Genomic DNA, 15,188 nt, shown 5'->3' on the forward strand with positions numbered 1-15,188 from the left:
CTTCAGATTCTTGTTGGCTGTGAATGTGACTGAAGCAGCGGCGTTAGGAGAACTGCAACCTTACTATCTGAGCATCTTTCTTCACTGAGATAGTACTCTATGTGATTCATCAACCTTTGAACTTCAGCCTTCTTCTCCTCAGCTGCTCCAATTCCAGCACTGTATTTGCTGACCTTAAACTGCCAGCAGAATGAGTTTGTTCAGGAATTAGGAAAATCTCTGACAAATTCTCTGTGCTAAAGTTCATTTTCTTATCTGGTAAACATACCCTCCATCTAAAGGTAAAGGTAAAGGTTTCCCTTGACGTAAAGTCCAGTCGTGTCCGACTCTAGGGGGCGGTGCTCATCTCCGTTTCAAAGCCTTGGAGCCGGCGTTGTCCATAGGACACTTCCGGGTCATGTGGCCAGCATGACTCACGGAACGCCGTTACCTTCCCGCCGAAGCGGTACCAATTAATCTACTCACATTTGCATGTTTTCGAACTGCTTGGTGTGCAGAAGCTGGGACGAGCAACGGGAGCTCACCCCGCCGCGCGGTTTCGAACCGCCAACCTTCCGATCGACAGCTCAGCGGTTTAACCCGCAGCGCCACCGCGTCCCATGCACCCTCCATCTAGGGTTCACTTTATTTAATACGTTTATAAAGAATGCCCAGCATCGAGAAGACAAATGGCTTGCTGGTAGGACATATTGTAAAGAATGATCATATTGACCATTTTTCCTAAGAACTATTTTATTGAATAGGAAAAGGGTAATTTCTTCCTAAATTGTTTTTCATAATCCATTCAATCATGTCCGATTCTCAGAGATTGCCTGGACAAGTCCCTGCAGTTTTCTTGGCAAGGTTTTTCAGAAGTGATTTGCCATTGCCTCTTTCCTAGGACTGACCGAAAGTGACTGGCCCAAGGTCACCTAGCCAGCTTTGCGCATAAGGTGGGACTAGACTAGAATTCACGGTCTCCCGGTTTCCAGCCTGATGCCTTAACCCAGCCTTTCTCAACCTTTTGACCCTGGAGGAACCCTTGAAATATTTTTCAGGCCTCAGGGAACATTCAGGCTCAAATATAGGCCAGACGTTACAAAATTATTATATTCGTTTCATGGGTAGGCCTGTATATATGCATTAACAGTGTTCTTAAACTAAAAATAAAGAATGAAACTTATTTCTTTAATGTGAAGTTGCCTGAATTTGAAATAGTTTTTTAAATAAATTGTGATCTCCCAAGGAACCCCTAGTGACCTCTCACAGAACCCTAGAGTTCCACAGAACCCTGGTTAAGAAAACCTACCTTAACCACTACACCAAACTGGCTCTCTTAATTATATTGTCCTAAATTGCTGGCATTCTGACTTAGAAATGCATTCTCCTGAATTCAGCAATCTTTACTTTTGTAAGGACTAGTTGGCTGCTACTAGTTTTGTTTCTCCAAATCTAATGCAAAACATTTATTTCAGCTCTTGTTTCTTTTTCTGTCCACCACTAGTGTTAAAATCTCATATCCAAACAGTTTTTGTCCTCTATGGATATTGTTGATGGGTGTGATATCCTTGTTGTGATGACAGTATGAGTACAAAAATTTGTAGAGGTAACTCTCAATCTCTGATTAATAACCCTAACCCATTTGGAGGGAAAAAAGTGTGAGACAGCCAAAATAGTGGACATAACTGATTAGTGTGCAAAACTCGCTGGTACACAAAAATGTTTTGGTAGGCAACAAATGGAACAAGAGCTTTTCTTTCTTTATTTCCCAAGCTTATATGGGCTGCAAAAATCCAGAACCACAAGATGGCAGCAAAAAGATACAGAAAACTCTTCCTGCCATTCTGGTGGTCATCTGGATTTTTACACCCCAGATAGGGCAACCTGTCTAAGCAATGCAAAACACTTCAATGTGAGCTTGCCTCAGATTTAAAGCTAAGTATATTGCAAAATCATTTGCAAGCATAAATCTTTCAAAGGATTGGCTGCTGGATGAAAGCAGAACCTCTTTTACAACTTCAGCTCCCATATAATTAGTGAAGACAAACTTTTGTTGAAATTTCAATAGAGGGCTCTGCATGATGTAATAGCTCCATTTCCATGCTAAATTAGACATATCTAACAAACTGATTCCATTAACAGTAGGACTGAACTACATGCTATGTTAATTACTCCAAAAGTAAACATATCGGGTAGAGTGGTTAAATCCTTCTCTGTTGATCAGTTCCTTCTTAAAAAGTTGCCACCCACTAAAAAAAAATGAAAGATAACCTTAATTAGTGTCAATTGAGACTTTAAGAGAGGATTCATGAAGGAGGTAATTGGAGGGAAAAAAGATTTAAAAAAAGATTGCTCTCTGCATGTGCAGGGTCCTACATTTACTTTAGAGAAAATGAAAAGTAGGAGAGAAATGCATGATTAACGTAATACCCCAGAGCATTTCTAGATTCAAAATCACATACAATCAAGATGTAGTGTAGATATTTCAAAAGCAGCAGAAGACACTTAAAGCTACTTTTTAAATTAAGGCATGGCAACATACAGGACTGCTGCCGACCTGTAAGGCACCTTTGTCACTGCACAGAAGAAGACTTGGCACAGCTCGTATTTGCTAGGCTGATCTTCCCGGAAGTGCAACAATATGCGCGCTGGAAGATGTCAGCGGCACTGATAGTTTCAGATTGTGCAATATGTACGGTTTCTCTGAATCAATATACAGCAGTCATTTCAGAAGAAGTGAAATCTGACGTAAGCGAGTACAGGTGGTTAGTGTCCAGAATGGAGAACTGGTTATTAAAACTTAATTTGGCGCCCCCGTGTCATAGCGCTTTCCTGCAGTGCATAACTTGCACACCTGCTTGCGGTGGCCCTGGCAACATAAAATGTTTTAGTAACCCTTAGAAATGTGATTAAAATTAATACAAAAATTACAAGAACTGCTCCAGTATTTTTATTTTATCATCACAGATTTCAACGGGGCTTTTCCTTCATAAGCAGGTATATGATTGCTGCCCAAGTGGCAGTTCTGCTATCTTTGCTTAAATGAGGAAAGATGGGATAAGGCAAAGTAAAACATATTCCTGTCCAGAGCCCCAGCACAGCCAGGGCTTTGGAAACTCTCCCAGATGTATACATTAAGGGCACTGGTGCCCAGGCAGCAAAGGAGGGGTTGCCTTTGAAAAATCTAGGTCTACAAGTCATCTGAAATGGTTAAATCAGTCCCATTACTGAAGAGAAGAAAGAGACCTCTAGATGTATGGGGTGAGGTGAGGGAGAGAAAGTTGGAGTGAGAAGGAGTAGATACAGAGAGGACAGATGGAGAGAAACAGATGCCTATGGTGTCGTTAAATGTATGTGTGTGTTGTGGGGTGGGGGGAGCAAAAGGAGAAAAATCCCCTGCCTTTTTCGTCTGCTTTCTCCATGGGGATTTCCTTAGAGGCTCAGACTTGTAAAGAACTAAAACTGATGTGGTTCTCAAATACATCAACTCAATCAGCTAGTGACTTTGGCAGCAGCCAACTGGCCTAGTGGAACACATCACTATCCTGTGGTTTCATCACCAATATTTTGCTTTTAGCAATACTCCCTGATTAACCTCACTGACTTCAATGGAAATAAAGTTCATCCACAGGATGCTGCAAACTCATGCCTCTTGATGAGTTATCCTCGGAACTTTCTTGTGTGTCTTGTGGGTTATCCAACTACTTTACATCCTGATTCTCAGCAAGCACACCAAGAATCACATGGCTTTCAAACACAGTGTTCTGCATAATCTAATGGCAGAATTGCAAGGGTATGAGAAGGACTGAAAAATATGGTCTGATTTGGTATGCAAGCTCTAACCTTCTAGCTTTGCATAGGAAAATGCCCTAGACCACATCAGACAAATTGTCCAGCTAAGTCACAATTGCCTCTCTGTGGTCTGAAATAAAAGGTATCTAAAATAGAGATTTGAACCCAGGATGCCCTGAATAAAGATCTTAGGATCTTTCACTTGCATAGGTTCTTCCACTCAACCCATAGTTAAAATGAAAAGGACTATGCACACAAAAGTGGACTGAGCTCAGGTAAGGGCCAAGCACACTGAGAACGGGTATACCAGGTCTTGCCTCTGGGCCTGCTACAGTGCTCCCATATCTCAGCTCAGACCCAGCTTCTTACAGATTTCACCACCAGGTCCAGTGTTTTCCTCTCTTAGCTATTTCCTTACTTGTTGCTTCTGGGAATTTCCAAGAGAAAGCCTGCCAAAAGAGAAGTATTTTCATGGCCACCTACGTCTCCACCCTGAATGACTCCTTCAGTATGAATAATGAGTTAAGACTTGCATCACAAGCCAGGTGCAGCCAATTTGATCTGTCTACACATGGCACTGGACCTAGACCATTGCTCCCACTGGTTGCAATCATCAAATACTCGATTATACAGCAAACCACCATTCAGTGAGATAAGCAGCCACAAGTCACTGGGGAGAGGGAAGCAACTCAGATCAGGCCTGCACAGGGCATGATCGTGTTGGTGCACACAGACCCTGGTACCAATCCTGGTACCAACTCTGGATACCATAATGGGGGTGTCCTCCCATTATGGCTGCTATTTAGCAAAGAAACAGCAAATATATAACTGCTGTTTGGGTGCTTAATCTAACCAGTGACCCAATCAGGACAGGATTTGGGGCAAAGTCCAGGGCACACTCACAAGAGGGAGTGTCAGATATGGCAAATATCTGGCTTGATATTGAATAACCAAAGTAAATCATATTGCCATCTTTAGAAAAAGAAAACTAGGATCCAACAAGACCTGAGTTTAAAATATATCAAGCTGCACTGCAGACCCTAGCGTGGTTTAGCTTTTCTTCCTTCTCATAACAGCTCTGAAGCATGTCAGTATTAGCTTCATTTTTAAAGTGGAGAATCTGAGATGTGAAGCAATACCATTCAATCTGATGTACGTTGACTCAGTTCCACGAAGTTTGATGGGACTTTCTCATTCCAGATCAGGCTTTTATTGTGCAATTATCATGCCCCATTCACAGAATTTGACAGGACGGGGAAGCGGGTGAGGGCAACATCATTCCATTTCTAATCCTCTCATTTCTTCCCCATTATTTCTTCTGCTTTTTTTTTTTTGCTTAGCAGAAAAACATCCATCAAGAGTGTGGTGCCAGGAGCTGTCAGAAAGTGACCAAAGTGTGCCCAGCGTCATACTTATTAAATAGTCTGAACCCTGTCTTAAGTTGCTCAGATATGGTGCTGCTTTAGAATACAATTGCTGCTTTTCTCGATAGCAGAACAGCATGCTAGTGGATAGTTTAATACGTTTTTGAAACTGAATGCTAGAGCTGGGCATACAACATTTTCTGTACTTTTATGTAAATCTCTTTGGAAGCGTTTTGACTTAAAGCCTTAAAATAAATAATTCTTGTAAGGTCATTAGTGGCAAAATACTAACTGTAATCCACTTTACAAGGAAGTGTTGATACATTTTTATCTGTTGATAGAAAAATGTGTATATAATACTTACTGTCTTTGATTCTACACTCAGGCTAATTTTGAGGGTGACCTGCTATGTCAACTACCTTTGCAGTGGTCTCTCTCTCTCTTTGGCTGGGAATGACTACCTAATTTTGAACAGATTTAACTATGAATTGTTTTATAATCACAGGGGATTATTAAATCCAAATGAGCCCCTGTCTCTGGTCATTTAGGGCCAAAAAAGGCCCTTCACTGGATAATTCGTCTTCCTATTTCTGTGGAAAAGCATGGTGGAATATCCTCATTCAACTGGAAATGTGGTCCGGGGAATGAATGGTTCAACCAAGGCTTCCTCCACGCAGCACCTTCCAGGAACTACAAACTCAGAATTCAGCTGGTGTCACTGAAGGCCAGAGTGGCTGGAAAGGGGAGCTACATAATCGGACAGACATAAATTGGGCGAGGCTTTTAACACTTCCCTCCATATAATTTTCCTGATAAAAACAAGTGAGGGAACTGCATTCCTGAAGGTCACACACTGTCACAATAACCATGGGGGAACTTTAGGATCTGATTCACTGCATAACCTGGGAGGATATTTGCATTGCCTGGCTGGGCTACAGAATACTTGGTGCCTCTGGAGCCAGAGAGCAGGCCTCACCCTGCTCTGCACCAAGAGCTGGGATTTGGGGAGAGGATTTGTGGCACAGCAAATCAGCAAGCCATACCTTGCCTCAAAAATCCAGAGGACCACCAGGCGGCTGCCAAGAGAGGGAGGAAAGGAACCCTTTGCTGCCAGCTAGCAATTCTGCAGACTTTTATTGCCCCGATACCGCATGCCCCACTTTCTATGCAAAACGTGCAGCTGCCAGCCAAGGGTGGGGGGAGGAGGGGCGGCCCCTTGAAGCACCTGAAAGCTGCTCGCCCCTGCCAGGAAAGGGCCAGGGCGTTCACCTTTTCCCTTTGGGGAGCCTCATCTTGTCCTAACAGGAGGGAAGAAAAGGCAGAGAGCGGGGTACACGACTGCATTTACTGTGATGGGGTTCCCCTAAAGGAGGTTTGCAATGGCGGGGAGACTCTCGGCGAAAACGTCGCAAGAAGGAGCACGTCTAACCTGCCTCTTCACGACAGCCATCCGCCCTGCCTGAAGTGAAGGCTCGGGGCAGAGGACGGTTTTCGCCGCAGGCAGACTGACTTGACTCCCAGAGGAAATCCCACGCGGTTGTCCGCTTCCTACCCTCTTTCCCGGCCTCGCGATAACGCACGTCGCGCAGGCCCACCCACCCTCCCGTCAGCCGGCGAGCCGGGCGCCGGGGGGAGAGGGGGATCGCACCATCACGTTTCGACAGCAGCGGCTGCCGCTTCCCTCCGCCTGCTTGGGTGGCCGGGAGGGGAGAGGCTGGAGCGTTGGCCAACACGTGAGGCTCATGTGATGAGGGCGGGAGAGGCGATGCTCGTCCCTCCCTCCGGTAGCAGCCAGACGTGCCTGGAGTCACAGGGTAAAACGCGTCGCTCCCCTCCACCCCCTCGCTCACATTTAACCCAGCCTGCAGCCTTCCAATTACTCCTCAGCTCGCCGGCGCAAGGGCACCCCTTTCCAGCCGCCACTCGAGCGCCGCTAAATAGCCGGGGTGGACATGAGCAGTCGCCGCCACCGCTAACTTGACTTAGCTCAGCTCAGCCCTCGGCATCCCCCGCTCGCGCCCGGGTCCTGCTACTGGGCGGGAGGCGATCCCGGTCTCTCATTGGCTTCGCCTTGAGTGGAAGGGCTGTTCCGGCCGGCCAGGTGCCAAGCGAGCCTTCGCAGAAGCCGAAACCCCATGGAAAGGATCACCAGCGCTCAGCCTCCTCCCGCTTGTCTGGGCAAGCTGGCTGCACTAGAGAACAGTGACATGTCCGGGTAAGAACGCGCGCCGAAAGGTTGCCGACGGCAGGCTTTGATTTTCACGTGAAATCGCTTCCCAAGCCCGATTGAGCTGCACGGAATTGGACGGGGAACTCGAAGACTTTCTCTTGGAGGACAGCTACCGACTGCACTGGCCTTGGGGGAAGGGGAAGTTCGTCTTCTTATCCGGCGAGCTAAAATAATACCTTTTTTTAAAAAAAAATCTTTTTCTTGTTGTAATCAACAGGTTGGACTTTGCTCACATGTATCAAGTTTACAAGCCCAGAAGAGGGTTAAAAAGAGGGGACGACAGTAAGGTAAATGCGAGGCATTCTTGCTTCTGTTTCTTCCTATCTTGGGTGAACAATTTTGCCCCCCTTTTAGTGCACAGTTGAGATTCTACTATAAAGGGACGTGGGGATTTAGAGGGACAGCTCCCCCCCCCCCCCAATGCTTGCTTTGGGAAGAGAATGTGCAACTTTGGAGTGAGGGTACAGGATAGAAGTGGTTGGAGAATAAAATTACATGATCGTAGTAGCCTCATACTGTGAAAAACCATTTGATTAGAAGTGTTGCATAAAGTACATTCCTGGGGATATCCATGGTAATTATCTCCCACAAGTATTTTGGTTCAGATTTTCCTACTGTAAAAAAAAAAGTTTCCATCTTCTTCCATTCAAATTTAGTTTTTATTCAGAGTCCTTTAGAAACGGATGTTCTAAACCAGTTCAATTCTGAGTGATACCATTTTTTCCCCTTCCTAATTTGCCTTTCAGGAGACCTATAAGTTGCCTCACAGGCTGATTGAGAAGAAAAGGCGTGATAGGATTAATGAATGCATTGCCCAGCTGAAAGATCTTTTACCAGAACATCTCAAACTTACAGTAAGTGAAAATCTGGCCACTGTCCAAATTCTTCTTCCTTTTTGGAGAGGTTGGGCTTAATGGATTTTGGTATGGATAAAAGTGCCATCTAGTGGATTCCTAGGTCACTGCAGATGAAAGTGAAGAGGGCTGTGCCTGGGTAGCATTGCAGTTTTGTGCCTCCTATCCCTACTTTGTTTTGTGGCCAGTGTAATTCTCAAGAATTTGCTTGCGTGATTTGGAGCATACAATACCTTCAATCTGACAGGAGACCAGGATTTATTTTGGAATGTTTGGATAGCTTTGATTGCACCCTTTTTTCTATGTTACTATGTGGTTGCTTCAGATTCCATGTTCTAATTTATCAAAAAGCTCCAAAATTTCAAACTAAAGTTTCAGGTTTCCTCTTTGGTGTCTGTGATAAGATAGGACTGCAATCAATGTCTGCACACTTAAAATAAATAAGGGAAATGTTACTTAAATGATCCAGCTTTCATTTGAGAAATGAGTTCTGATTTGGGCTTTGTATTTTGGGATTTTTTTTTTAAATTGCAATCATTGTGCCTGCAAAACAGCCAAAGAGACATGTAAAATATTATTTTATTCCTTCCATGTTTTTTGCCTGAAATAGTCATATAAACATAACTGTAACTCCTGTTACTGTAATTATTATTCACAGTATAGATTTAAATAGCTTTTCCATCAGAATAAAAGTGGATTTCATTGGGAAACGTTATGCTATGTTTAATTCTGTCCCTGCCCATTTCCTCCCATACTGTGCCTGTACCTACTGCTCCCGCATTCTGTTTCCTTCAGCTGACCAACTTACTCCTTTCCTCTTCTCAGACTTTAGGACACTTAGAAAAAGCTGTCGTTCTTGAACTTACCTTGAAACATGTCAAAGCATTAACCAGTCTCATTGAACAGCAGCAACAGCAGATCATAGCTCTCCAGAAAGGCTTACATGCTGGTGAGTACTTGGTCTTTAGCACCTTTCCTATAGTCACAGATGCCTTTCAAATCCAAATCCTCTATTGAAAAGAAATAGCCTGGCTCATTTCAACAAAACTTCTCACAGTAAAGGATCTATAATTTATCCTTGCCTCATTTTTTAAGAGAAAGAAATATGAAACTTGGCAGCCTTTCACCTTGAACTTCTGTTCTTTTCATTCAGGGTGAGTTCTTTGAGATATGAATGTTTTTTAAAAAAAGATTGGGCCCCTGAGCCATGTATTGTCTGTAGATTGAGAGGAGGACTTTTTCTTATATAATATTCCAGCAGCCTAGAAACCTGGATTAGTTATTGCAGCTCTAAACTGTCAAGATGTTTCTTTCCTATTTCTTTAAGCCTGCTTCTTCATCCTGTACTTCTCTTATCCTTTAAAGCAGTCTTCCAGATATATTGGGATAGTAACTCCCACAGTTTTCTGAACTATGCTGGTTGGAAGTTGCAGTCCCAATTAATTGGGAGAACATCAAGTTGGGAACATCTGCTTTAAAGTTTAAATTCTTCTCTATTTTGACCCAGTATTTCCTTCTATAGCTGAAGGAACCCTTTGCTTGAACACTACTACCGTAGCATAAAGAGGCTGTCCACATTAACAGTGGTAATTCCTCCTGTAAGCCATATCTAGATGTAACAACAAAGTAGATGGAATAACACTGTAGGAATTGAGGAGAGGGGAATATTCTGAAGAATAACTTCTTGAGCCAAGTGCTCCCTGTCACCTCTGTCACATTTAGGATTGCTTACTGCATGAATCACTATCAATATGTGGATAGCCCTTTTTTATAGTCCTGTGAATTGGCAGCAGGAATGTTGAGGAAAGGCCATAAGAAGGGGCAGATCCATCCAGTGAAATAGTCTAAATATTTAAACATTAAGCAAAATGTGCAATTGCAAGGGGTTAGTGTAATAGGCTGCTTTGCTTGTAATTAAGTTTATTTGTGCCTGCTCCCGTTGAAGCCTGTAGTACTTTGAGGTCCTCATTGATGTTTCAGTTTCCCATTCGTTAGAAACAAAACATCTGACAAGACAGGATCCTAGAAAGGATTCCTTTCCATTCCACTTTATTTTCATCCTATTCTCACCTGTTAACTGGAGTCTTATCTGATAAAGAACCAATTTCTTTCAACTGCTTCTCCCACCGACCTGGATTTTAAATGCTCTTGCTGGACCAGAAGAAAAATTCCAGTGGAGTGATAATTTTCTCATTAAGTACAGTGAAACCTGGATTTCACCCATAGGGGCTCAGATAAATTAACCCACTAAAGTAAAGTTTCTTTCTGAAGCAGTTTCCATGTGCAGACTTACTTGGAAGGAAACCATGGTAACTTACTGGCTTTTCAGTAAATATACCTACTTAAGGCTGCATGACATTTTCATGTTTACTGAACCTTTTTGGTATATCAGATTAATTTCTGGCTGATGTCTCTTCAGATGAGCTGCCACCACGGAGTCTTGAATCTAGCCAAGAGATATTTCGGTCCGGGTTCCAGATGTGTGCCAAAGAAGTGTTGCAATACCTGGCCAAGCACGAAAACACCAAGGAACTGAAATCCTCTCAGTTCATGACCCACCTGCACAGAATGGCAGAAGCCCTGCAGAGTGGAATCAGCCGAAAGCCTGGAGACGCCACCCCAAAACTTACAGAGAAACCTGCCTCTCTGACCAAAGCTGCTGAGGCACATGGGAAAAACTGTGTGCCTGTGATCCAGAGAACTTTTGCCCACTCCAGTGGAGAGCAGAGTGGTAGCGACACAGACACAGACAGTGGATATGGGGGTGAACTAGAAAAAAGTGACTCTAAATCTGATCCACAGTATTTTAAAAAGGACATGGAGCTTAAGTATGCTGCCCAAGAGAGAATCAGTTCTATTAAACAAGAAAATGAGGATCCACCAGCAAAACGGACCAGGATGGACATGTCAGAGGATGAAGACCATTTTAATAATAATGTGCTTGGCAGTTCCCCAAACAGCTTCTTAGGTCCGCACCCCCACCAGCCTCCCCTATGTTTGCCTTTTTATGTTTTCCCTCCCTCAGCAACAGCCTACCTGCCTATGTTGGAGAAGTGTTGGTATCCGGCCTCTGTGCCGATCTTGTATCCAAGCCTCCCAACATCTACTGCAGCACTTTCAGGGTTAATGAACCCAGAGAAAATGTCTTCTCCTTTGCTATTGCCTCATCGACTCCCTTCGCCTATGCCATCCCATTCCCCCATGGACTCTACTGCTCTGCTTCAAGCTTTGAAGCAGATGTCTCCTTTGGATCTGGAAACCAAAGACTAAACAAGGAGAGCCTTTCTCTTGAGACCTTTTGTCCCATTTGGTTGAGTTTGAAATTATTTTGGATTTGTCCCCATTCTAAACAGTCTGAATTAAAGGGGGGGGGATATCATATATGTGTACGGAAGCCCAAGTCCTAGAAAAGATTTCAAAAATGCACCCCAGTTAGTTATAAAGAGGAGAGGTGTGTGTGACTGTTATATTAAAATAGTGTTTAAATACACTTTTAACTTTCAGCTATCTGAGAAACAACTTAAATCAGCTAGGATTATACTTTGAAGCTGTGAAAGAAAACGAAAAGATTAAACAGACTTAGAGAATGTGCAGAAAGAACAATGTGGTATGTCTGATGAGGACTTTTCAGGTAATGATCTAGAGAGTCAAAAAATCAGAATTGGATACAGTGGCTTCCCTAGCCTACAGTGCCACTAATGTCTGAGATCTGTAACTTAACATCCAGATTCACACACGTCTGTTATTTCATTGCTATGAATCCTAGTAGCAGTTATTGGCTAGTAAAGCACAGTAAGTGGTTCAGGGAGATTCTGAGACTAGTTTCTTGCCCATTTTTGCTGAATATAGTCCCTCCCCCCCATTTAAATGCTGTCTGGAAGTTTTGTATAGCTTGAGCTGTTAGATGGGTACTGCTGTGGGGCGGCCGTTTTGAAAAAATAGTCCATATACCCCCTTTTCCTTATAGTAGACATTGTTTCTCCTAATTGCTGGACAAGACTCTCTGGGATATTCACTAGGAAAGGACAATGTCTACCCCGATAGTTAGATACTGATCCACCTCTGACTAGCATAAAGTGTCATCAGGCTGCTACTTTGACATGGGAATGGATGCTACTCTGGATCCAAGTCTGTTGTGAGGTATTAGTAGTATTGTCTACTCTGTTCTCAGTTTTTCCCCAGGTGGTGTCCTACCTGAAAATAATCAAATCTATTTTCTGTTCTAAAGTGGTTTCATATCGATAGCTGAACATATAATTTCATTCTTAAAACACCAATGGAAACTGGTATCTAAATCAACAACATAAAATATGTTATAATTTGACACAACAGAGGCCTTACTTGGAATATTTTGAGATAACTGGTGGTAGCCCCTCACATGACCAGTTTTGCAAATCCAGAGCCATTTCAAATCTCCCCTTTCAGCATCTTCCTAAACCTGCAGAGATCTGGGTGTAGCATTTAATAATAGAACCGGAGACAATGTTCTCAGTTGTAGCATAAACTGGACAAGGGGGAGCGGAGATGAGAGGGTGTGTGTGCATCATATTTCTCCACCCACACTCATTCAATTGGGGTGGTACAGAAATTCTCTTGCAAAACTAAAGGAATTTCTGGCTAGGGCCATGTGGGTTGGAGGAATCCTTCGCCCTGCATATGTTGAGTGAAGCATTTTTAAAAAGAGAATCTCCTGCTAAGGCTGACTCTTGAAAGTGGATTAGCATTTGTAAGAACTGGATGAGCAATATTCTCTCGGTAAGGAGAAAGACTCTCTTCCTTACGTGGTATTGAAAGCATGTGGGATTTTAGGACAGACCAGATGTGATATTCTGGGGCTTCCTCTTGTAGTTTAAGAACCACAGCCACTCCCAGGGATGAATTGTGAGTCATGGGCTGTGCTCTTTGCCTACTGCTTGCCATATTGGTTGCTGGAGCATGACAGTGGAAGAGAGATGTCTGCCTTTCTCTGGGAGATGGACAGTGGAGCAACACAGCACAATATAAAAAAGTGTCAGCCTGTAAATTGACCCTAGATGGAACACATCCTGCAGGGGTGAAAAATCCACCATAATTTGTTTTGAGAAATGCAGAAAGCCATACCGTCCTATGATTTCCCCTTACATTATTGCACCAACTGCTAAAATGCACTATGCTCAATTACAGGTTGTGTTAGACCATTTATATTTTATTGTTGGTTTGAAAAACCACATTTTTTTTGTACACAGTTGTTGCCTTTCTTTGTAAAATCTATTATAAATGTGTACATATACATATTATATGTTTCAGAAGTCTATTATTTGTAAAACTACTTGAGTACAAAGAAAGTGGGAAATATGAATGTATTCCTGTTTTTCTTTTTAAGGAGGGGAATGCCTTGTTCTTCCACTAGGGAGAAATAGAGTGTTTATATTTTTGGAACCTTCTTGAAGGTGGGTATAGTGTAAATATTTTTATCAGAGTAAAAGTTAAGTAGTTGTTTAAAAAATACTTAATAAAATTATTTTCCTGTGGAACTTGAGTTCTTGTTCCTCTTTGTGTCTGAAGAACCTGTTGATTGTAATAATGAAATGGAAGTAGCTGTATCTAGGGCCTGATGCTGTAGAGGAATAGAAAAGCAACCTAATCCAGAATCCAACTTTAGTTTAATTCCACTGAATTAAATGGGACAAGAGGTCAGTTGAGGTGATAAGATGGGATATCCGTGTTCTCATGCTAGTACCAAGGAACTGCGTGTCAGTTTCCCACATGGGTTGATATTGTTAGAATCTGTCACGTTTCTCCCTGCTCCTTTTTTCTTCTAATCAAAGACATGGGACTAGAGTGGCCCCATGTCCTATGTATAGTTTTGTTTCTATTTCACCTCATAACCAATGTTCAAATTACAAAATTATTTAAAATAGGAAAAGTAATAAAAAAGATTATCAAGTAATAGAAGGATTATAACAAAACTAAAAATACTATCCCAGTATAATGAGACATTATTTTAGATGTCTCACGATTTACCCGGAAGAAGAAGAAGATTTTAGGATGATGTCAAGGATTAATATGAACACCTGGCATGTCTCCTTGAGATAATTTCACAAGCTGAGTCCCTCAGGGCCCTCACCCTTGTTACCACCTACCTTACATCAGTTGACAGAGGGTCCCAAAGGATGACCTTCAAAGATGAATGAAATATTTGGCCAGGTATTTATGGGATGCAGTGTCATCCTTTTTTTTTTAAACGGGACACTCTTTCTAAAGGGAACTCCAATCTAAGTGGGGAAAATATAAAAGACATAAGAAGTTGCTCATCAGATTTTGGCACCTGAAACAGATTGAGCATTCACTTGGGTTACTGTCCTTGCTATTATATTTCTGTTTAAATTATTTCTAAATTTACATTTATCCATAAAATGTTACATATATCTTGACTGTCTTTTCTGCATTTCTGCTTTTTTGGTGACACACAAGTGGTCATCCTGTTTGTGCCATCATTGTCCCTACAGAATGAATTTATGTGGTACTGGAACCTGCCCTATATACCATTTTTGGCCTAAAGGCATTTCCTTGCTTCTAAATGTGAAGGGAAAGTGAAGGCATTGCAGAAGGAACAAAAGACAGAGCCCATCCCCCTCTGTGCCAAATAGTGGCGCCACTGAATGATAGCAGGACAAGCTCCTGCTTGCAGAGCAATCACATTAGCAGATCTTCCTAGTTACCTCAATGAGAAGCCAATTTTTCCATTGGCTTACCTCTAAATACTTAAGTATTCAGAAATGAAATCCTTATATGCTAATTTCAAACACTTTGGTTTCCTTATAATTTATTGTATTCTATTAATCAGAGAGAGAGCCAGGCTAGAAACTGGGAGACCATGAGTTGTAGTCCCACCTTAGACCCAAAGCCAGCTGGGTGACCTTGGGCCAGTCCCTCTCTCTCAGCCCTAGGAAGAAGGAGGCAAGGGCAAACCTCTTCCGAAATCTTGCC

General features: G+C 42.6%; 1 protein-coding gene across 1 annotated transcript; it reads left to right on the top strand.

Annotated features, from left to right (window-relative positions):
* The first annotated feature begins 6,926 nt into the window (after positions 1-6,926).
* Positions 6,927-13,732, top strand: BHLHE40 (basic helix-loop-helix family member e40). Its single transcript, XM_063291610.1, has 5 exons — positions 6,927-7,350; positions 7,583-7,652; positions 8,112-8,219; positions 9,045-9,168; positions 10,639-13,732. The coding sequence occupies exons 1-5, from the start codon at positions 7,271-7,273 to the stop codon at positions 11,487-11,489; spliced, it is 1,233 nt and encodes a 410-aa protein (XP_063147680.1). The 5' UTR covers positions 6,927-7,270; the 3' UTR covers positions 11,490-13,732.
* The last annotated feature ends 1,456 nt before the right edge of the window (positions 13,733-15,188 follow it).

The sequence above is a fragment of the Candoia aspera genome, chromosome 2, assembly GCF_035149785.1.
Source record: "Candoia aspera isolate rCanAsp1 chromosome 2, rCanAsp1.hap2, whole genome shotgun sequence".
NCBI classification, from domain to species: domain Eukaryota; kingdom Metazoa; phylum Chordata; class Lepidosauria; order Squamata; family Boidae; genus Candoia; species Candoia aspera.

What these genes read in the sequence shown, in the direction of transcription:
- BHLHE40 (XM_063291610.1), top strand. Translation starts at nt 7,271, where the DNA reads ATGGAAAGGATCACCAGCGCTCAGCCTCCTCCCGCTTGTCTGGGCAAG. An exon ending in AAAGAGGGGACGACAGTAAG is followed by an intron (nt 7,653 to 8,111) that starts GTAAATGCGAGG and finishes TTTGCCTTTCAG; the next exon opens with GAGACCTATAAGTTGCCTCA. An exon ending in CAGAACATCTCAAACTTACA is followed by an intron (nt 8,220 to 9,044) that starts GTAAGTGAAAAT and finishes TCCTCTTCTCAG; the next exon opens with ACTTTAGGACACTTAGAAAA.